The sequence below is a fragment of the Cyprinodon variegatus genome, unplaced genomic scaffold (genome assembly GCF_000732505.1).
Source record: "Cyprinodon variegatus isolate N-32 unplaced genomic scaffold, C_variegatus-1.0 Scaffold5, whole genome shotgun sequence".
NCBI lineage: Eukaryota > Metazoa > Chordata > Actinopteri > Cyprinodontiformes > Cyprinodontidae > Cyprinodon > Cyprinodon variegatus.
The window spans coordinates 505,753-529,518 of NW_015150458.1; the positions used below are offsets into that span (position 1 = coordinate 505,753).

Below are 23,766 nucleotides of genomic sequence, written 5' to 3' on the forward strand. Positions count from 1 at the left end.
CTTATCCAGTGTGTCACGGCATTCTGAATTATTAACACTCCTTCTAAAAGGAGCCCATACATTTTACAAACTAAGCGTTATGTTACCCATTCACAGGCAGTAAAGAATTAACTGTATCATAAAAAAAAAAATGTTGGCACTTTCTAACCAGGTATTTGTTGTTTTGCTTCTTTTGGCATCCACACAAATCAGGCTGAAATTTGCCATGGATTTATTTTAATTTCAAGTAATCACTGTCACGGGCGTCTGCATACTGCAGCTGTAGCAGCCCAAAAATTTGTGTTTTGGCTGGTGGTGGTGGGGTGTCTTAAAAAAGGTAAAGAAAATGTGAGTATGGAAAGAATTATTGCATGTTACTGCTTGGTGTCTTTGTTGTTGCAACGAACAACAATCCTGCAGGGGGCGCCTAGGTGTACAATTTAGAGAGAGAAGTGCAACTGTTTTTCATTCAGGCATTTTGCATCACAGCACACATTTCACTAAAAGATAGAGATTCACCTCACACATCCTCTGTTAAGGCTACCATTGTTTACTTTAGATGCAGCAAAAAATGCATGATGAATTTATAAGAAACACAGTAAATCTCAGTCAGCATCAGTGGGATGTTTTCATTTTTCTTTTAGCTAATGTCTCAAGGTCTGCCATCACTGTGGCTTTAACCTTTATGGCCAATCTAATTATACTGGCCCACCCTGAGGTGTTGTAAGGAAAAAGGCGCCAATACACTGTTAACCCCATACCCTGTCTGTTTCATCTGGAAGACCAGTGTAGGAAAAAAAACAATCCTTCTCCTATAAAAACATGATGGCTGCAAAGGTTTGCTCGTATTAGTGTGAGAAGAGAGTAGGAACAGTGAGAATATTGCACATCATCATTATCTTTAAAGTAGAGAGCAGAGTTTCCAGAGCTGAGCCTCGACAGATGAGCACTGTTAGACATCGGCTGAGCGTACAGTGGCAGATTGAGACGTCTTGGTGGTTTGGTTTCACCACTGTATCTGTCCCACAGGCTCTGGGCGGTCTCTCTCCTTCTTGTTCCATGTTGGGGTTTACGGGTGCTTTGTCCTCTCTAGCTTCATTAAGGGCTCTGCTGTGTCTGAGTCACTGTGATGCTTTCTCTCACGAGGAAGCTCCACTTTACTGCACCGCGTCCATGACGGGGAGCGCATGTAGCCACCCCTGGGCAGCACAGGCTGGTGGGAACCTGGGGACCAGAGACAACACTGGTTAAAACAGATGGATATTTTCTTTGTTTTTGCTGGTTCTTTAAGGATAAAAGCACAGAAATGACAATTCTCTGGTATAATTTATAGAAACTATACTGGAGAAAGTTTAAGTGTTACGTTTATCATTTTAATTACACTGGCAATTATATGAGGAGCTCAACACAGGATGAAACTGAATCTTTATAGCATACTTTACACTAAAACTTGCTCTTCCATACAAAATAACCTTCATGAAATAAATGCTTCTTGACATTTATTGTTATTTACTGACTATATACTCGTGAAATGGAGGCACAATTATGGTATTAAACTTGCATTTATTATGTGTACTCAATTTAAAATCCAGTCAAACCACAAAACTCTGGAATACCTCTGAGGTTTATTTAGAGAAAATTAGTAAGTTGATGTAAGTTAAGAAAATTACTGAAGTTTTATCATGTAAAAACTCACATATTAGGCTGCTGAAAGCCTGCTGTCTCTCCCATCTAAACAACCTCTGCTTAAAAAACACCTTTTCAAGTTGAAAGACTCCAAAATTATTTATATTCAGTCATTCACACTGATGGTGCAGCCATATTGTGTCAAATGCAATAACAAGTGCTTTTTACAGTTTGGTGGAGGGTTATCCAGCAGATTGTTTAAGTCCCCCCAAACCCCCACCCCCCCCATTGAACTTTATGAAGCAAAGACAATAATATATGAAATCTGGTAAAGAGAAACAGAAACAGATTTGTAACTGGAAGGTGAGTCTACACTTTAATAACTCCAGGAGACTACAGGTTCAAAAAAACCCATTTTTTTTATCCTGTTTCATTTTTCTTCACATTTTTGCATCTAGGACAAAACAATAAAATTAAGACAAAAACATTAACAAAGCAAGGGCACGTCATATCTGACTTTTTCTTCAGATAAAGTCAAAGAAAATAATTTCATTCATTAAGCAATTAAAAAGTTGTAAATGCACAACCTGAAAGACACCAAGACTGGTCAGACATGGAGCTGAGTTTAAGGTTTTACTATCATTTTAAGCCACTTGGTGGTGATATCAACCCTTGGTAGATGACATCAAATCATCTACAAATGAGTAAAAGGGAGCTCATTCTCACAGCACATATTAGATTAATGCTTGGCTTTTTCTTTCCTGCTGCTCTGGTTTTATATCTCCTCAGAAACGCATAGTTTCCATCCATGAATTAAAGACTGAGAGCCGATGAAAAAGGAGCAGAGCTGCTGGATTAAGACAAATATTGATCTCAGATGATTGATTGCCTCCCTGTTGGACTTTAATGAGATGTCAACCTCTTCTGAAGTAGGAAGGACTCCGCAGTCGCGTGTGCCATGGAAGTAACCTCCCTGGTGTATTAATGTTACTAAATAAATATCTGCAGTTTGTGTAAAGTGAATGTTGCCTGTGTAATGCACACATGATAATTTTGCATGCTTTTCATTCCCTGTTTGAGTCTCTTTTAGCACTGGGGTTGCAGGAAAGATGGAAAGACAATTGGAAAATATTTCTGCATTACAATGGTAAAGATGATTTCCTTTTTGCCCCTTGTTCTCTTGCCAGGCACCAAGCTGTCTATGTCGCAACAGTGCTATAAATATATTCTTCTCTGCTTCTGTTAGTCAATTTGAATCACTTTGTGTTCCAGTTTTCCAACACTTTGTAAGGTACAGCTTGAAAGTTAGTATTTCTATGATTGTGGTTCAGCATATTGTGTTGCAGAACAGTAAACTATACATCACAATAAGCTGTAACATTAATTCAGTGTTTGTAAAAATTTACATGTGTGCATGTGTTTGTTTTTCCTGAGTTAAAGATCGAACAAAACAAACTAACATAACATTTCTTTTTTGTCTGCATATGTGTTCTTGCACAGCCCAAATAAAGCTAAAAACTAGGGCAACTAAGACAAGCATTTAATGATCTGTGAGGTCATTAAAGGCTTAGAACAGTGCTAAAAGCAGTCAGTTTGAATTGGAATCTGACCTTTTCTACAATCGGTGGTGCTTTTATAAACAGACTTGTGCTCCCAAAGGAGGAGCAAAGCCGAAAGGCTGAAGAGAGAAAGTAGCTCTTAACTATAGATTTGAAGGATACAATTTTTGTCTGCATTTTAAATGGTAGTATCAATGCACCTTTTTTATCAATGATGATTTAGCTGTTTGGAAAAAATATAGAAAGAATACAGTTCATAATTAAAGGAAGAGACCATTTTCAATGGATTATAGCTTCTCTTCATTGGCTCCCATTAAATCCGTCATACATCTGTAATAGTTCCCAACAGAGTCCTTCCCTCCCTGCAGGCGTACTAATGGCTATTAGAATTTAAAAGTAGAACAGCAGGCCGGTCTTCTAGTCATTATGCTTCTTCTTTTAAATTTTATCTCAAAATAGTGTTAATGTCTCAGTGGTCCTCTGTTCAGCTGTTTTCCTCACAGATCAAGCTACTAAAAGATTATACTGTCTTCGTAACCACAGTGTACTCTATTATTTTCTTCAATAAAAAAACTTGTTAACTGTGCTTTTTTTTTCTTTATGTCCTCTGAAACTCAATTTATTGAAGCAGATAGATTTGTTGATTCTATTCAATGTTTGTTTCTGCTAATAGTGGATTGTTTTTCTCCCATGTCACGCGTACTTGCCCCGTATAAATGACTGCTGCAAAGTCACAGATCTGGTGTAACTGTCTATGTTTCCCTAGACAGATCATTTTTCTGACCAGTTTACAAAATGTGCAGTTGGAAAATGAAATAAAAAACTTAATGAGGATGCAGCTGCACTTTCATTGAATCCAAATGTGAATATCTTATTGGCTTGTACTACTATTATTAGATCATTTTGGACTACATTGGATTCTGTGAAACTGCATAACTGTAAATTACAAGCCCCAGCTAACCAAAGGTCCGAGTGTGGTCTGAGGGTGGTCTGAGGGTGCCTTGGAGAAACTCCCAAACTGTTTTGAATGCTCTGACTGGAATATCTTCAAGGCTGCAGCAACCTATGACAACAAAATAAATATAGATGTTTATGCCATGACTGTTTCAGCCTACATCAACAAATGCATTGAGGATGTCAGCGTCACAAAGAACGTCACCATCCGAGCAACTAACGACCCTGGATAAATGGAGAGGTTCGGAAAACACTAAAAGCACGGAACTCATCCTTCAAGTTTGGTGATAAAGAGGCACTGAGAACAGCGCGTGCCAATTTAAACCGTGCCATCAGATCAGCAAAGCAGAACCAAAGCCAGAAAATCCAAAATCTTTTCCACGTCGCCAGAAACACCAGCAGGATATGGCAAGGCATATACCTCGCTGAACCAATCCATAGTGCCAGAATGCTTCAAGTCTGCCACCGTCATTCCGGTTCCAAAGAAGCCTCAGGTCAACTCACTCAATGATTACCAGCCTGTCGCACTCCCATCATGATCAAGTCCTTCGAAAGGCTGGTTAAAAAAACACATCATCTCCAGTCTCCCCCCAACATGCAACCCGTTCCAGTTTGCCTACTGACGGAACCACTCCACTGAGGATGCCATGTCCTCTTCTCTTCACCTCAGCCTGGCACACCTGGAGGAGAAGAACCGCCCACATGCGGATGCTGTTCCTGGACTTCAGTTCAGCTTTCAACACCAGCATCTGATAAGAAAACTGGAACAGCTGGGCTTCAATACACCCCTCTGTAATTGGCTGTTAGACTTCCTCACTAACAGACCTCAATCAGTCCAGCTCAGACAGAACACCTCTAATGTCATCAGTCTAAGCACAGACTCCCCTCAGGGCTGCATCCTGACCCCCCTGCTGTTAGCTCTAATGACACATGACTGCGTCCCCAAGTTCACCACCAATCGCATCGTGAAGTTTGCAGACACCACGGTGGTGGGCCTCATGAGAGACGACAACAACCTGGACAACAGAGAGGAGGTGGAGCAGCTGGTGGAAAGGTGCAAAGATAACAGCCTGATCCTGAACATGGAGAAAACAAAGATCATCGTTGACTTCAGTAGAAATTTGCCTAACCACGCTCCACTGCTCATCAACAGCTAAGCTGTAGAGATGGTCTACAGCACCAAATTCCTGGGGGTGCACATCACAGACACCCCCACCTGGACAGTAAACACCACCTCACTGGTCAAAAAGGCACAAAAGTGATTTGGTTTTTAAAAATGGCGCAACCCGGCACCGAATCGAGAAGGACGACCATGCAGAAAGCCGGAAAGGCATACCAAGGACCAATCACAGCTGCTTTTTGTCTGCGCACTTCCACTTGAGGTCTGCGCAGGTTTGCGACCATCCAATGTGTAGTCAGGGTTTTTTTGAGGTGTGCGACGACGGTTGCAGAGCCTCTGCGCGAGGGGCGTGGCCAGGCACAGAGACGGATTTGAGGGTTGCAGAGGCTATGCGTCAGAAGAATAAATTAGCCTTAAGATTGGAAGAAGGTGAAGAGTGTAGTGAGAACAGCAGAGAAGATTATCAGGGCTCCTCTTGCCTCCATAAAACACATTTCATCCCAGCGCTGCGTTTCCCAAGCCTGTAACGTTATAAATGACCCCTCACACCCCCAACATGCACTGTTCTCCCTGCTGCCCTCTGGGAAGAGACTACGAAGCATCCGATGAAGGTCCAGCAGATTCCAAACCAGTTTCTTCCAATGCCATTAGACTGATGAATGTTAAATAAAACGGGGGAAAAAAGCTGAATGTAGGAAAAATTGTAAATCATATCTAAGTGTAATGTTTACATTTGATCACTGCACTTTGAGAAATGGAAATGTCTTGAGAGCTGTACAAAAAGAAATTTCGTTTTGTAACCAATCTGTGTATACAAAATGAATGAAGTAAATCGTACCTAATCAAAACAGCTTTTAGATAACAAATAATTCAATTAAAAAAAAAAGCTTAGATACTTCTCAGTGGAAACACAATGACAGGGCCAGGAACCTGCTGCTGAATGGTTTTTCTAAATGCAGCCAAACTTTCTCATTAAATAGTCTGAAAATGGATTACTCAATTGATTTTTACTGAGTCATTTGATCACTGCAAATATAACACATGTATTGACTAAAAAGCAATTATCCACTCTAAAAAAGCTCTTATTTGAATGATGTTTTTTAATCAGCAAAAGCTGAACAGTTGCAAATTGACTGCTATGTCATCAGTTACATTCATGCTGCTGCTGAAGTGACAAAGCTCTGCCTGTGGTCGGTTGTGTGTGTGAGCCTAAACTTCATGGTTCATGAAGCTTATTTGAGGATAAAACAAAGGGCAAACCAATGGGACACCATTGTCATTCTTTTGTTGAAAGTCTGTAGAATTGAAAAACCCTTTAAATTATTGTCTGTTTTTTATTTTTTCCCCCGACTGAACATTATTTGCAATATGTCAAAATTTACATAATATAAAATCTGTTACTCTTCAAAAGGAAGTGACTGTGACAAAACAAATTAAAGGAAAAATTTCAGACAGCACAATGTTTGAGTCTAAGAAGACAATGTGCAAAAAATAAATTCCTTGCATTCTGGTTGTGTTTAAATGGCTTGAGAAGGAACAGGCTTTGTTTCCAGAGGGGAAAATCAATTATTTAGGAGCCTCCGTTTAGCTTGAACTCAGTAACCCATCTTTAGCTCCTCCTCCCTTTAACCGTTGTCTCAACCCTGACATGTCCTCAGTGTTTTCCCACCTGATTCATAATTTAGATTGAAAAACACAATTTAGAAAATCTGAATCCACCAAAAATATATTATTTTACGCGTTAAATCATTGGTCTTATTTAGAGTGATATTTGAATGTTACATTTTAAACACATAGACTGACCCTCTGATAGTTTCTTCCATACAGTGCATTGATTATTTCATTAAAACCCTTGTTTAATTAAGCTTGTTTTACTTTTAAGGCCTCCTAAGGCTTTACTATTATTTTACTTCTTGACTGAATTAATCCTGCATATCACTGCATTTCAATTTTACATTTCTATAGCTCTATTAAAATATATATGAAGACTGCTTCCTTATGGACAGCTAATGCTATTGAGCTTCACATCATGAAAAAAACAGTAGAAATATAAAACTTTGAATAATGTAATAATAAATCAGGTCACTGTGTTGCACCAGATGACACATCTTATGACAGCAATCCATTTGCCAGCCCCATCTATTTTTTTTAGTCGAAATAAATAATAATAGTCTAATTTGATGTGTTGTTTGTCATCTTCACTCCAATAAACTGATTAATTCTGCCATATATGTTAATAAAGAAACACAGCTGTTGTTGCTGTGAGAGTCAGAATAATGCCAAAGGTTACATAGGGTTACCAGGTCATTTATATCTGCTAAATGCCAGAATAATGATATGGTTTATTTCAACAACTTTTCTAAAACTACATAAGTTAAGGTCAAATTATATATACAGTAGGATTGCAATAATTTACTAAAATGGTAAAACTCACATGATGATGTTATAACCTGTATGCTTTTGATTGATTATGCCTTTGCAGTAGTTTGTCATGGTTTTGGTTCTGTTTAGGTTTTCTTTTTGAGTTTTAATTGGTTTAATTTTCATTTTGTGTTATTGCAGTTGTTTTTGTTTTTTCCTGTTTACCCTCCGTTGCCCCCTTGTGTCAGCTCCCTTATAGATGCTTCCATCCACACCTGTTCCTCGTCTGCTGATAAACCCAGTCTTTGTTCAGTCTCCCATTTATACTCCTCCTCTTCAGTCACTGTTAGGTGCTTCCTCGTCATTTCTTATGTGTATCTTCCCTGAAGTCTTCTGGTTTTTGTTTTTCTTTATTTTGATATTTTTGGAGATTTGCCTCAGTTCCCACCTTTTGGATTTTTCAATTAGCAAGAAACCACTTCAGTCTCTGCATTTGGGTCCTCTTCAAACCTCCACATAACCTGACATAGCTAGATAGAGGCACACCTGTAGATGTAATTTAAGACAACACTTGAAACACTATGCTATTCTGTGTGACATCATAGGAAAATCAAAAGAAACCAACCAAGATATCAGAGAGAGCATTGTGGACGACAAGTCTGGTTCATGTTTAATACAATTTACAGATGCTCAAAAAAAGCCACTTTCTTCAGTTCAAGCACTTACACAAAGTCTTAACACTAGGAAAATGTCCCATCATAATATTTTTCAGACAATTTGGGTTGCGTGTTTATCAGCCCCAGAACATAAAAAAAAGATTTGGCTAAGGAGATGCAGGCTGACACTAAAAAAAAAATACTGTTAACCTATGGAGTCACAATACATGATCTGATAAGACAAAAGCTGAAGCGTATTGGCATACTGATGGAGGAAATAAAGAAATTATGCTGAAAAGAATATATCAACTGCTAAGTTGCATGATGTCAACTTCATTTTGTGTGTATTGTTTTCTGCAGGAGATACCGGGTGCACTTTGCAAAATAGTGCATCGTGAGGAAAAGACATATTTTGGAAGCCCTGAAGCAGTAGTCCAAGACACCAGTGAGGAAGTTAAAGCTTGAAAGTTTTATCATCCAAAAGAACCATGACCCAAAGCATACCTCCAGATTAGCAGTGAATCAATTTTAGGACCATAGAGTGTGTGTATTGAAGTGACCATCACAGAGCTCTGATCTCAGTCTCTAAGGACATTTGTGGGCAGAGCTGGAAAGTAAAGTGGCCTAAAGACCTGTCTCTGTAACAGCAAATTGGCCCGAGGTATGATCCACAATTCCTGAAACTACTTAAAACCCAACCTAGAGTTTATTCCATAAATACTAAACATATGTGTACAAACTTCTAAATTTTAATACAGGAGTTGATTGAAAAAAAGCATTTTGCAAATATAAATGATGTTTCTTATCATAACTAAGTTAAAAAAAGAGACATTTTATCTGAGTGTTTATTAGACTGTAGAAGTAACAAGTTGATGTCTTTTAAATATACAGTAAATAATTCATTATTAAGAAAAGAAATAATTTATACATATCTTGCCATGGTATTTAATTTGTGTTTGCCTTTATTGTCTTAGGCGCCATAAAGTCAAACTGCAAATTTCATTCAGTATGATAACAGATATTTTTTAATAAAAAAGGATATATTTGCTCCCTACAGTTGAACTAAGGTCTATTTCCTCTCTGTTTTAAGTCTGAAATGTTTGGTTATCTTTTTTGCCAAAAGATAAATTGTTATTTGGGAGAAGGTGCTGAATTTCATTATTTGCTCAACAGTGCTGAGTAGAAATAATAAAAAAAAAAGAAGAAGCATGATTAAATATTTCATGCAGCTACACACGTGTTAGGTGATTTTTAGTTGAGTGACTTCAGCTGTTACTTTGACTTACCGGTACTAAAAAATCTGAACTAATTAATGATGTTGGTCCATGAAGGGTGTAGTTAATGTAAACGTGTTAGATTTTGGTTCACAGCTTGTTTCTATTCCTTTATTCAAGTAATTCAATAGATACTTTAACATATATTACAGCACTTTTGTTAGCAACGTATGCTTTATTACAAACTCCCTAAGTTCTGTGCAAGAAATATGTCCTTGCATTTCAAACAGCAACATTATGCTCAACGAAAAAAGAACAAAAAAACTTAAGCAAGATCCTTTCACAAAGCTTCAGCAATAAACCAAAAGAGGAACAAGGGAAAAGATGAATTTCTTGAAGATAAAGGTGATAATGCTGTTCAAGAAAAATGACTAAAATGCTATTTTTAGTTCTGAGGTGATAGTGAGAGAGAAACAGGAGACTGGATTTACCTCAGTATGTGCTGAATAATCACTGCTTCCTAATTTCAGGGCCAAATCTGGGACTGCAGCTTTAACTTTGTGCAGATGTATGTATATATACCTTCTGATTCATATTAATACGAAAAGCATGCTTGATTTTTCTAATGTTGAAGATTAAATGCTAGTTCTTTCAGAAAATCATGCCATACCTAAAAAAGGCTACTCCACATTCTCATCGCCTTGACTTTACCACAGAGATGTGTGCTTGGTCCATTTAGAAGAGCACCCCTTACAAACTCACCACTTTTTGAATGCCTCAAGTACCAAGTAGCGTGTATTCACAGAGCAACACATGAAAGTTTGAAAGTTATATAATTAAATATAAAAAAAAACACATTACAGAGACGTTTTGTAAGTTTTTGCTGATATCTTTAAAATAGTCTTTATATTGGAGCCTCATTATTTGATGAGCAGACTGACACAACAGTAGTTCAGCACCTATACATCTAGCATTTTTTCCCTGAATATACTTCTGGTTGGAACTTCCCGCACTGTTCGGCGGATTTTACTTTCACAAGAGGAGCAGTACGGTTATCGCCATAGTGTCCTACTTGATTTATGCATATAAATAGCTTTATTATAATTATGCAGAGAGTTTTACAGATTATTTGGACACTGCAATGCACGTAGAACAGGAAAGAAAAAACAGAAAAAAATGAGAAAAGATGCAAGAAAGAGGAGATAAAAGGGATAAAAAGGGATAAAAGGGATTTTCAGTATGCTTCATCACCTGCAAAGATGTAAAAGAACAGAACAACCAACGTGTTACAAGACATACAATAAAGTAATACCTAGATACTATCGCTGAAATATAAATAGTATTATGTAATCTGACATGTATTCTGTGTTACCTGAAGACAAAAATATGGGCTGTATGGAAGGGAATCTTTCAGTACCTGGAACCAAGCACCTGCAGTTGTTTGTGAGAGTGCACTTTGGCAATTGAATGGATTGTGTGGATACTCAGAAGTGACTGGCATCCAGTTCAACTCAGACACCAATGACAACTCCATGTAAAGTAAAAAAAAAAAAAGAACAATAAATTAAAACCAGACTGAACAGTGCTCCATTAGATATGAAAAGCTTGTGAGGTTATTTCATATCCAAACCCTGCTTTAAACGTCTCCTCTACTGTCTTTCCTGGCTGGTTGCTTTATTCCCTGGTCTTTATGATATTTTAGTTTTCCAAAATTCCCGAACAATCCTCCGAGAGCTTCAGAGAATATCTGTATTTAGTAATTGAACTGGTAGACTTAATTGATCAATTGGATGACTTATAAAAGGCTTTGAATACACTGGATTTTTAAGGAGATTTTGAATAATGATGGATAAACAAAAATCTATTTCATATTTTTTAGATTTTTAACAGCAAAGAAAACCTGATGTATAACTTTCCTGTATACTTATCATCATCATCATCATCATCATCATCATCATCATCATCATCATCATCATCATCATCATCATCATCATCATCATCATCATCATAACCTAGTGTGTGTTGGTCTTCCTCATTTAACACCAGTGATACACAAGTTTAAAGGGCAATGTGAAAAAGTTATTGGGAAATTAACATGTCAAGGCACTGTAATTAGTTAACATACTCGGCAAAAGGAACCTCTGAAAAAAAAAAACCCCAAAGAACTCACCAAAAAATATGTAGCCTACAAACCATGACCTTTGAGTTTATTATTGCTTGACAAGTTTTATGGATCCTGCTGACATGATTATTTACATCTCACTGAAACACGTATACAGATTATTTAGTATCCCTGATTCATTATTATTGACTCTTTACATTTATTTCATATTTTATTAATTTACTGTTGGTAGTTCAATATGGTACTCAAACTGTGCAACCAAACAATCAAATACCAGATGAATTTGTTAGTTGAAAATGTAAAAAAAAACTTAAGGAGGAATTAATATATTTCTAGGCCCTGTAATTACTCTGCATATTTGAACTTTTTCTTTTTCCAATAGAGCTCCACTCTATTATAGATGACCTGTTTTCCCTCTTTAGGAAAATTGATCAGCTTTAATCGTGAGACTTGTTCATCTCTTTCAGTTACTTCCTAATCCATCATGTTTACTGTAGGACCGTTTCGTTTCGAAGGCCTTACCTGCTGGGGACTCTCTGTGATTTTCCTCATCAGAGTCAGCAAATACTTCTGCCAGCTCTTGGTCAGACATGTCAGTCAGCTCCGTCAGGTCCAGCAGGTCAAAGTGGACCTCCAGAGATGACACACTGCTCAGAGGTTCTGTTGGGAACCAGGACAAAACCAACATGCCTTTAGACAAATAAAGGTATTAAAAGTAGAAAGGTTATTAAAAAGAAATGTTAGCTGATTTCTTTCACATTCTGGGTAAACACCCTCTAAATAATTCCCAGTAGATTTGTTGAATCTCTCCTTTGTTTCAGCCTTACGCCTGTGTTTGTGACTAAAAACTGGAAATAAGGAGCCGGAAGAGATGAAAATAGCAACATCTTTAATATGCCACTACATCATTTTTCTCCTGGGTACAGTGCAGCTGTTCATTTTATCACAAAAGCTTGTTCTTCAGCAGGTCAAATGTTCTTCTGCTGCACCCAGCAGGGTCATAATTACATGTAGCGTGCATGACTCAGCACTCCGACCAGGCCTAAAGGGAAGTCACACTGTTAATGCATGACGACTTCATACATAAAGTGCTGCAAGTCCACAAGCAATCAGTTAAGATCATTAAACTGTGCTTTGTAAGATAAATCATTGTAAAAATGTTATCTTCTTATAAATGTATAAATACCTTGTGGAAAAAAGATATAAAGAAAAAATACGATATAAAAAGTACCAACAAAAAAAAAGAAATGAACCCTGGGTGCATAGGTGTATTGCCCTAAAAACACTTGGTTAAGGGATCTTTGATTGGATTTCAGCTTTCATTCCATCAAGTCCTGCCTCTCTGCTTTGCAAAACTCCTGCCGTTCTTCCAGAGTGTAGGATATCTTCTTTACAGCTCTCTTTATATCATGTGACCCACAGAAATAAAACTAAATGAAGGTTAGTTCAAAATGTAGCTTTTTTTCCAAGCAGGCCATTCTTTTCTTGGTTGGGATGCATGAAACTCAGTGACGCTGGTAAAAATAAAACCTCTCTTTGTCTTCAGTTTCCATGCAGAAAAAAAATCAATACTGTGGATCAAACCTGACCAATATTTGAACTTGTTCTAAACATTAAAAACCCTTCATAAAGAGTTCCTGCCGGTCCTTAAGTGTTTCCATCCTTCTATTACATTAAATCTAATTAATTGTTGTATTTTGTTAAGAATTTTTTTTAAAGAATAAAATCCCTTTGTTTTCCAGTTTTTTCCTTATCTCTTGTTTTGTTGTTGTATTTATATAAACTGGTCCCTTGACAGGAATGTATATATGATCCTTTATATATGATCCTTTCATAGTTATGTACTCTCTCTTCAAACTTTGCTTTTGCTTGAAAATGCCAATGTGGAAATGTCAAGAAAATGTGACTGCAAAGTTCAACTTTAGCTAATTTTACTAAAACTTATGGAAGGCAATTAAAGGAGCCTTCGTGCTGCAAATTAATCAAGTGATCCCTAGCTATGAAGCCAGGATATTTGACTTTTTATGATTTAATGATTGTGTGCCACATAAAAATGGCATTATATAAATATGTTTCTAAATAGAATCCAGAGTTGTCAAAGAAACAGAGAATTTTGTTATGTTTTCATAATTTATTCGACAACAGTTCACCTAATGAGGTCCAAAGCAAAGCTTTCAGCCCAACTTGGAGAGGAGAGCAAATGGAGATTGGCCAAATGAAAGCTGCTATTATCCTGTCTGCTTGCTGCATTCAAGGCTGTTTCCTGCTAAAGAGGCAAAGCCAAACCTCCTACTGCTCTATTTGTCTCCTGTACCTAATTTCCTTTATCCTCCAACAAACAGTCCCAGTATTGTTTCACAGGAGATAATTTGTCATTCAAAAACAGCCTAGTCAATGACTTACTGTAGGTGTAAAACACATCAAGTACATTCAACACATGGTTTTGTGGGAGACACATAGAAAATAAACTAGCAAAATGTAATAACAAGAAAGTATAGACATATAATAGACAGATTTTATTATTTCCAACTATTTCCAGTGATTTTTTTAAGTAACAGTCGCAACACTTTTTTCTCTTCTCTCAATTACCCTACACCAAGCATTTCTTTCTATATTAAACTTACATCTCTCTGCTAATTGCCAATACCATTTAAATATGATTACATGGGGGCATATATATATATATATATTTTTTTTTATTTAACCTTTTTTTAACCAGGGAAAAATCCCATTGAGATTAAAACCTCTTTTTCGAGGGAGTTTTGGCCAAGAATAAAAAACATATCAAGTAAAACAATTACAGATTGTTGAGGCTGCTTGAAATTCTTTCACTTTCAACTTAAAAGCATTTAAAGATAAAAACTCAGTCAATTTCCAGTTTTGCAAAATTAATAAAAAAATTTATATAAAAAAAAAAATCAAAATTCAAAATTAATTAAAAAAATCAAAAAGCAATTTTTCCTTTTGTTTTAGTGAGTGTATTCTCATATTGTTTATGCAACTTTAATAACAAAAAAAACTGATACACTGGGCTCTCAGAAAATTGCACATACACATCCTAAAAGGAAACATGAAAATTTAAAAACGTTTTAAACAACTTACTAAACAACCTAAATTAACATGGCACACACAACATATATCAAAAGGCATATATCAAAAGGCAGTTTTGAAATAAAAGAAAAAATGTTTTTAAATTATTTTAAGGGCACAGACATCCTAAAAACCTGTTAAACATTTTTTAAATATACTTTTTTTAATTGGACATATGTACGAATGTTGCAAATGTCCCCAGAAGATGTCTTTTATTTAATTTACTGAGAAGGACTTGATAGCTTTTACCTTTTTTGGTATGTAAGTGGAAATTAGAGGCAATGAAACATAAAGAGAGTTGTGGGGGAGGAGATAAAAAGTAAAGCAGGAGAAGAGGGATAATGCAGAAAGTAGGGAGTGACGTGCTTCCAGGGAGAATCTAAATTCAAACAATAACGTATTAAAGTGAAACAATGGGAATAAGAAATTATGCTGCAAGGTTCCTCAATTCTTGCTTTATAATTCCCAATTATCTGCACTTCCTTTTCAGCCTTTTCTCCTGCATCTTCTTTTTAAGCATCCCCCATCCCCCTCACCTCTTAAATTATTGATCAGTGCTATTTCACTCCCAGGCTGAAACAACTGCCTCATCTCAAAAGATGATCAGAGGAACCCCTGAGATCTGATTGCGGGGGAAATCCTGCTAAGACACGTCTCATGCCTAAAAAAACCCGAAAGGATTTTTTGCCTGAAGCAGATGTAAATGAAGTACAGCATTTTCTTGCCCCTCTCTGCATGAAAAAATATTGTAACCACTGAGAAAGCCTCAAGCTAATTTTATTAAGAAAAATATGTGTTTTTAGACTCAAACTGAACCAGTTCTCTCTTAATTTTTTGCAAAAATAATTCTTACTTTTCTGCTTTTATAAAAAGTAACCAAAACATTTATGCAGCACTATGGTAAGACTTTCAGTTATTTATTCATGTCTTTGTGTCGAAGATTTACATAATTTTGTCTTATATATATAACAGATTTACTGGGTCTAAATGTAAAGTAATTTGGGGCATTTTATAAAATATTAACTTTTGATTGTGCTTTACTCTGCTGTTTTGTATGTTGCATTTATACTGTAATGAAACGTGTATAATGTGCTACTGCACTTTCCCTTGGTGCCAGTTTAAGAACACAAAACAGGATTTGATTAGGGTAGGATTAGGGTAAGGTTTAGGACTCTATATGTAATCCATAAATGCCTCAATTGTTTACTGAAGTCTTATCCACTAAAGGGATGCATGTGATGCACAGACAAAGCTGATCTACAAAACAAACTCTCCTAGAATTGGATCTGATCTTTACACAATCGATTGTGTAACAACAGGTAACCCTATATACAGTATTTACCATCTTGCAAGGTTCAAACTCACAGAAATATTCATGGTTATTGTGACTCAAAGGTGCCATAAGTGCATTTCCAGATGAAGGAGAATCTTCCACGTATGTGCGTACGCTACTGCACTGTCAGAAATGGAAAGAATGAAGACATGTTGTCTATTGAGCAAAGCTACTTCTGAGCTGCTACAAAAACAAAGGGCTGACTTTAAGCCAGTCTGAGGTAGAAGATATGCCATATTTCATATTCGAAAAACTCATTGTAACAATTTATTGCCTCTTGATGGATCATACCATCAAGAGGCACAATCACACACTGCAAAAAATCTAAATCTAGATAAGGTATTTTTCTTAAAATAAGTGCATTTGTTCTTGAATTGAGGAGGTAAAAGAGACATTTTGACAATGGAACAAGACAATTTACACTTAAAATAAGAAAACACAATTGCATTGTCTTATTTCAAGTCCATATTATCTAATTATCTTATTTTAAGAGTAAAATTACTCATTTAATTGGCAAACTATCTCATTTACCTGCTCAAATTAAGGGTAAATACACCTAATTTAAGAATTTTTTACTTATTTCTAGATCGTTTTTGCAGTGCAGTTAAAGTTGTATCCTCGGGTAGTTTTTGGGTTGTGGTATCAAGCAGTACTGGATTCATTTTTGAGGTAGGAGAGTCGTGGGGCTGTCCGGCTGCTTCTTATAAGACAAAAAACAACAGCTTTTGTGCAGCTGATGTTTGGTGAATCCCATATACCATTCTGGCCTGTTAGTATCTCAGAGTCATCTTAGAAACCATACCCTGATAATGATTTTCTTACTTCACACTAACAGCTGCTTTCACTTCCCCTCTGTCTTTATCTTGATACCAATAGACTTTAAATTAATGATATATTGGTGCATAGCTTCTAGTTAGATTCAGGAAACACTGACAAATGTCACTGAAATTAATTATTCAGAAAATAAGTCAAACTTTCCAGGCATCTGGGATACCTTATATTCTGTCTCAAAGCTAATATTGTGTTTCTTTTTTTTTTATCCGGCCCAACTTCCTCTGCCTGATTGCCCTCACCTGTCTCACCATATAATCTGACCTGCCAGGTTATAGGGCTAGTTAATGTGCAGCTTCAAATCCCAGAGACAGGAATGTGAGCCTCTGACTGTTTGGTTAGTGAAGCAGATAAAAGTGGCCTTGTTGTCACTCATGTAGCCTCTGTATTTTCAGGGGCTGTGCTTCGGTGGCCTGGAGGATTGGCGGCAAATATACACAAGCCTCTCTGTGGCACAATAAGTCCTTTCAGATAAAACTGTGTCACAGCACTCTCTGCGACTGGTAGAGCAGAATACTTAAAGTACACAGAGATGGTCAAAACTGAAAAATGTTGCAGCTTTATGGAAAGTTTCACGATTGAAAAGTCCATGTGATTTCGTTCTTGTTTATAAATGTTTTATAGATGCCATGGCATCTTCTCTTTACCGGTTTTTCTGTCACTTACGTCTCTTCTCGCTGATGTGCAGCAGGCTGGCAGTGTGGCCTGACAAGCTGCCCTCTCCCTCCCCTGGATGGTGCTGGAACAGCTCCTTGGATAGATCACCTGAGCTGGATGGCTTCAGCAGCTTCTGGATGTCTTTGTTGGGCTCTAGCATAGGGAGGGAGGGGAAGCAAAGTTATCAAACTATATAATCATAATCTTTTTAATAAAAATATATTAGACAATTTTTCTTTCAGGTTTATCACTTATTATTAAACTGAAACTAAGTTTTCAGCCCATTTTAGCCAATTTGTAAAGCATATGTAAAGGGAACATTTTGTGTTCTTTGCATGCCTAGATCCAACATAGTCAAGATTCTGAGCTGAGGGTTTTAGAAGATATCAGCTTCCACAATTATACCTTAATTAAAAACATTAAAATTTTAAATAAAGTTTGTACTACTAAGATTGTACTACAATTATCATACAACAATGGAAAAAACAGTTGGCATGCTTGACTGGGCACCCATACCAAGAGCCACAATCCCATATTTATGCCTTTCATGACATACAAAACACTTGCATTATGTTGACTTTTTGTTTTTATTTTTACAATAATAAAATATAGGAAACATAATATCTTAATGGCCCTAAAACCCTGGGGAAAAAAATCTGTGACCAAAATGCTGTTGGAAAGACAGAGGGATCGATGTAATAACTGGGAAGTGTTTCAACAAAAAACAGACTCTAATCACACAAGCACTGTGATTTATGGGACCATTTAGCATCAGTGTAGTACTGCATGAAAGTGCACAGAAATTTCAGAGGGAAAATGTCATCACTTTTACTTTCAACACTGTAGGTTCTTGTTAGTTATGTCTGACAAAAAGGAAGAAGAAACTATTTCATTTTAAAAGAATGGGCATTTTGCTATGACAGAGCTATGGTAAAAAACACTTAGGGATCAAATTAAAAACAAAAATCAGGCATATTTTGTCATTGCATTAATTGGATTATTGTACATAACATTATTGGCAATGCTGGATTGAACTGTCTGCTCAGCCGTTAATAACCAAAATGTGGTGAAACGCTTAAGAAAACTGTTGCGACATCACTGTGACACAATGATAATTTTATCATGATGATGGAGCATAAAGTCAGTTTTAGGCACTTTATTTTAAGCATGTGTTTCATCTTCAAACGTGACATTCATCAGGATCCAGCCACATTCATTACGCTCTACTGAAATGTTTGTTGAGCAAATAGTTAAAACATTTCTAACCTCCTTCACATGACCTATTAACAGGCTTTAAAGTCTCTAAATAGAAGGAACTTAAAATAGCACATTTTTCTTTTAGGAGTTAACACCTTGCAGAGGTCAAGCTTGATCAAGGTTAAGACATCAAATGTTTGACAGCTAAAAACAAAGGTTGCATTAGGGTGCTACGCAATCTATAGATATATAGGAATGTGGACAGTTGCTTAAACAGCATTTAAAGATAGCACAATAATATAAAAAAATCAGAAATCACTGCTTCAGTTTTAAATGAAAAATGATCAGACCTTAAGGACTGTTGCAATGGAGTGTGGGAGTGCAGCAGATGGGCCTCTCCAGATGGCAGCCACCATTCCTACAGTCAGTATATATTCAAATTTTTTGAATTTCTGGAAAGAGATAACTGAATGCATAACTGCCTGTGTTAGGAGGAACCTTCTCTGATATCCCTCAGAGAAACCATTGGGAATCACTGGGTATCGATTTATTTCTCCACTGAGGAGCCACAGCCTGAAAGGCTTCAGCTTAACCTCTGTGGTTGGAATGAAATGTTTATTCAATATTTAGACACCAGAATGGGTTTCAGTTTACAAAGCATCCAATCTAACCACGCAGCTATCCATAAAAAGCTGCATTATGGTTAACGAAAAAGGATTATTGAATTAGAATATACTTATGAATATGTCAGTGATGAATTAAAGCGATGTCCAAGCATTACACTGTTTAGGAAATACTTAAAGTGGTTGATGTTATAAATAAATATCAGTTGGAAGAAGGAATGTGAACATTTTGTTGGCGGTTGTACATAGGTCTATATATATTTTCACAATTGTTGTGGCTGTGAAAGCTGTTGATAACAGTTGTATGAATGAAGATGTGTGTTGGCAAACATGGATGTGAATTTGTAGGTTTATATGTACATACATTAATTTATTTACTCTATTAGTTGACGTTGGACTAATATGGACTCATAACTAAAGCAGGAATGGGAATGACTTTGTTAAGGACTATAGGAAGAAGTGGTATGATTAGATAAGTTTCAAATCCTCATCCCCCTTGCAGACATAAACATGAAATTATGTACACAATCTTATTATTTACACATGTATTATTAATTATACATAATATACATGTTCAAACGTAATTTTCTGCCTGAAATGAAGCTTTTCTGACTTCTGCATCGTTCATGACTAACTATCTATTGTTTAATAACTAACTATCTATTGTTTAATGGCATTCCAACACATCCAGTGTTCAAACCTACACTGGTTTTAAATGATTTAGGCCTTCAGGCATAACATAGCAATTGTTACAGAGACAGTGAGATTAGGGCTAAACAATTAATCTGATTTAATTGTGATTTATCGATTATTGAGATACTTGTCAATTAATTTAGTAATTGAATAATAACTTACTAGAGAATAGAGACTCTAAAACATGCCTTTTGCTAACAGAGAAATCCACTGAGAGCAGTAATTATACCAAGATTGTAAAAAAAAATATATAAACATTTAGCATTTATGATGAAAAAAACATTTCCGTCTGGCAAAATGCTCTATCCAGAACACTTGAAGTGTTGGGGAGTGTTAGCCTAGTGGGTTAGAGCAGTGCGCTTATGCTCTGAGAAGGTTGCAAGTATCTGGTTTGATCCCCACGCCTGCACTCTGGGTTCCTGAGCAAGACCCTTAATCCCACAATGTTTCCTGGTTGCTGCACAGTGGCGGCCAACTGCTCCCCAACGGGAATGGGTCAAATGCAAAGAGTTCCTTTCTCCTTTCTCTGTGAGATCAATAAAGTTCTATTTCTATCATTTTTTTTATTTTTTTCAAGTGGAAAAGTTAGTTTCACATGGTTTGATTTGGTATAAAGTCTTCTTAAAAGAATATTTGGCTATCTGATTGTTAATTGAAAAAAATATCGACAGATTAATCGTTTTGCAAAATAATCGTCAGTTGCAGCCCTAATTGAGATAGTCCCAATATCATCTGCAAAAAGCGAAAGAGAAGTTTATTTAGCTTATCCAGCCACCAGCAGATGAAGAAGCTTGAGTGTTGTGTTGGTGTCGTACAAATAAAAACAAAGCTGGCTTTCATATGTGTGTCTTTCTCTGCAAATGACTTTGTTGGTCTACTGCTGCTGTCCCTGCAAAAAGCTAATCCAGAACATATTATGGAACAAGAACAGATGTATGCGGGTGGGGGATAATGATCTAGAGTGGGATTCTTTCCTGGGGATAAGTTGAATTTCGCCTTGGATTAACAGATCAACTGTAGGACAAGAAGGACAAATAAACATACCCCATGGTGCCATACTGGGAAGGATTTTTTTTCCTGTATTCTCAATGTACATATATATTTATTTGTTTGCCTTTGTGTTTGATTATGTAAAGCATAACCCAGCAAATATACTTCATGTAACTGTCAGAAATGTTTAAAAAGTAAATTTTTAGTCATAGTCAGAAATGTTTCTGCCAATTTCACCAAATTAAATGATAAACTACAAGAGATCATCTGATAATCGGCCTTTAAGACATATTCACTTTAGGATGCAAGCATTAGTGAAAGCCTTTCTTAAGAAAGTAAAGGCCACATGGCAAAGCAAATATACTACATCCTACGAGGAATTATAAACGTTATTCACAAAAAAATAGTTACAAAACACTAAAAGGCATAGTGGAGGATTTTCGAGATTTTTTTATAAGACCTGCACTCTCCACTTAAAAAAAAAATGCACATGCACAACCCTGTACCCATTCCCTAGAGGGAAGTCTATTAAACCCGTGCAAGAGCATGCTCAAGCCCATTTCTCCTGGTGCACGCTCTGTTTAAGACTTGCTGTTTGCATTACTCATACAAGCTTACATATTGTAAGCTATGTTTGGTTTAAAGTACAGTCCCTTTATACAATTTTAGAATTTTATTTTATTGGGTTAACACAATGTTGAAAAGCCTCAAGAGGGACTATAAATGCTCATAGGTCCATTTAAACACAATAATGACTTTGTAACATTTGCTGCTAACTCCAGTTGCTTGTGAATGGCTACTGAACAATTAGACATTTTTGTGCATACCACACCTATTTGTTGCACCAGTTGTGTAGCCACTTTTAACTTTTAGATTTTTATACTTGTTTTAGATATTTGTTTTAGAAATTCTAATTGCAGTGTGGTTCAAATAATTTTTTCCCGAAAAATATGTACAGTTAATGTCAGCAATCCTACATGTTCTTAATGAGGGATGATTTACGGAGCAAGAATGTTCAGTTGTTCAAAACAATAATTTTGGTGCTACGTTTTATTTTTATTCCATAAATAAAAACTCAGTTCACTGGAAATCTTCCTTTTATTCATCACATCTTGATGGGCGTGTCACTGAGTGCTCATATGCTATCTATAACAAACATATGCTACACACATATGCATTTGTAAACTAATCACTTTTAATTGTATTTCTTTGCAAAAGCCTCAATAAAGCTTAACTCAGTAGCACCACAGTACCTCCTTCTCTGGATGGCTTTTACACAAAGACCATTCTATTGTTCAACCATTTGTGTTTCAGCAGTCCGGCTTTTGCATGGTTGACCTCCAGTAAGCTGATTTCAAAAGAACATACAATTAAACTGTGTGAATAGACAAAAATACATTCATTGTAAAGAAATAACAACAACTGATCAACTCTTCAAGAGTTGCTTAAGATCATAGACCTAAAAGAGAAACTCACACAGTGTAAATGAGAGTGTAAAAAAAGAATTTAAGATATTTTTAACCCAAGTCTCACGAAGTGGGATGGATAGAATAGGATTTTGTGCCAACCCTGTTCACGGATGTGATATCAAATAGAAAGAAGAGGAAAATGGCTCTTACCTGGCCTCCCTGCCCCTCCCTGTGCCTCCATGCAGCTCTTCAGCTTCTCACCACACCAGCATTGGGGAGAGGAGGACACAAATGGGGAAGGGGGATGTATGCAAGTGAGTGTGCATAGGAGAGAATAAAGAGGGGGGTGGTGGAGGTGGGTGGACACAGAGAGACCTAGGTTCTGAAATGACTCTGTTTCACCCTTTTTTCTTTTTTTTCTACAGCTGTTAGAATTGTTCCAAACAGGAGATGTGCAGTTCCTCCTCCAGCTCAGTCCACCTGTCCCACTCTTCCATCAGAGCAATGTGAAGTCTGCACTGCAGACAAGGAAGTCTGAAAACAGCAACATCACACCAGATTTATCAGCCACTCGCTTTGGGAAACGCAGCATTGTGAGGTTTGGCTCTGTGCAGAAAACACAGAAAGATCCAGAGCTAAGAGGGGAGAGAAACAGAAAAAGGGGAGGGCTGGGCTGGCACACAGCCCAGACTGCAAGAGAGAGAGAGAGAGTGGGGGGGTCAGGGAGGGCTGTGGACCACTGGAGATGAGAAGCTGGTTCTTAGGGTGTGAGTATAGACATGTGTGAGGGTGGCACACAAATCCATAATTCAAGGCAAAATGACACACCCAGTCTTGTCAGATAGTAGTGTATGGAATACAGGAAATTAAGACATGACATTTAGATGACAGTAAAGCACGATTCACTGCAACAAAGGTGGTTTTATAAAGGGGTTAAAAAAATCCCACACCTTTAGATAAGAAGGAAATGGTGCCTCCCTATTCCTAGTTAAATTGGCTGTTACAGCCTGCCCCCTACTGGACGAATAATGCAATTTCACAATGTCTACAGCATAAGGGTTTATTTATCAACCTCTTTGAATAAAGCCAGAAAGATTTGGAGGAAGTTTTCTTTGTAGGAAAAAATGGAGCATTAGTCAAGTTTTTTTTCAGTTCAAAATAGAGAAACTGGTATAATGGATATTAGATGGTTTAATTAGTCAAGCACATTTTTTGTAAAGCAGATGAGTGATGTGAGAGCTTTTATTTCCAACTTTTTTTGTGTGTGTTTGTGTTATCTGCTTTTTACCTCTTTCTGGGGCTAGTTTTAAATACCAATCTTTTTCAGATCAAGGTAATGTTTTCAGTCTTTA

At 36.7% G+C, this 23,766-nt stretch overlaps 1 protein-coding gene across 1 annotated transcript; it reads right to left on the reverse strand.

The window, feature by feature from the left end:
• Nucleotides 1-155: 155 nt before the first annotated feature.
• dbndd1 (dysbindin (dystrobrevin binding protein 1) domain containing 1) lies at nt 156-23,054 on the reverse strand. Its single transcript, XM_015373594.1, has 4 exons — nt 22,625-23,054; nt 17,512-17,655; nt 12,114-12,251; nt 156-1,203 (listed from the first exon to the last, which is right to left on the reverse strand). The coding sequence occupies exons 1-4, from the start codon at nt 22,653-22,655 to the stop codon at nt 1,049-1,051; spliced, it is 468 nt and encodes a 155-aa protein (XP_015229080.1). The 5' UTR covers nt 22,656-23,054; the 3' UTR covers nt 156-1,048.
• Nucleotides 23,055-23,766: the final 712 nt, after the last annotated feature.

Coding starts and splice junctions, on each gene's coding strand:
- dbndd1 (XM_015373594.1), bottom strand. CDS start 22,655: ATGGAGGCACAGGGAGGGGCAGGGAGGCCAG. Junction 17,656..22,624: donor GGGAGGGGCAGGGAGGCCAG/GTAAGAGCCATT, acceptor TCCCTATGCTAG/AGCCCAACAAAGACATCCAG. Junction 12,252..17,511: donor GCACATCAGCGAGAAGAGAC/GTAAGTGACAGA, acceptor GGTTCCCAACAG/AACCTCTGAGCAGTGTGTCA.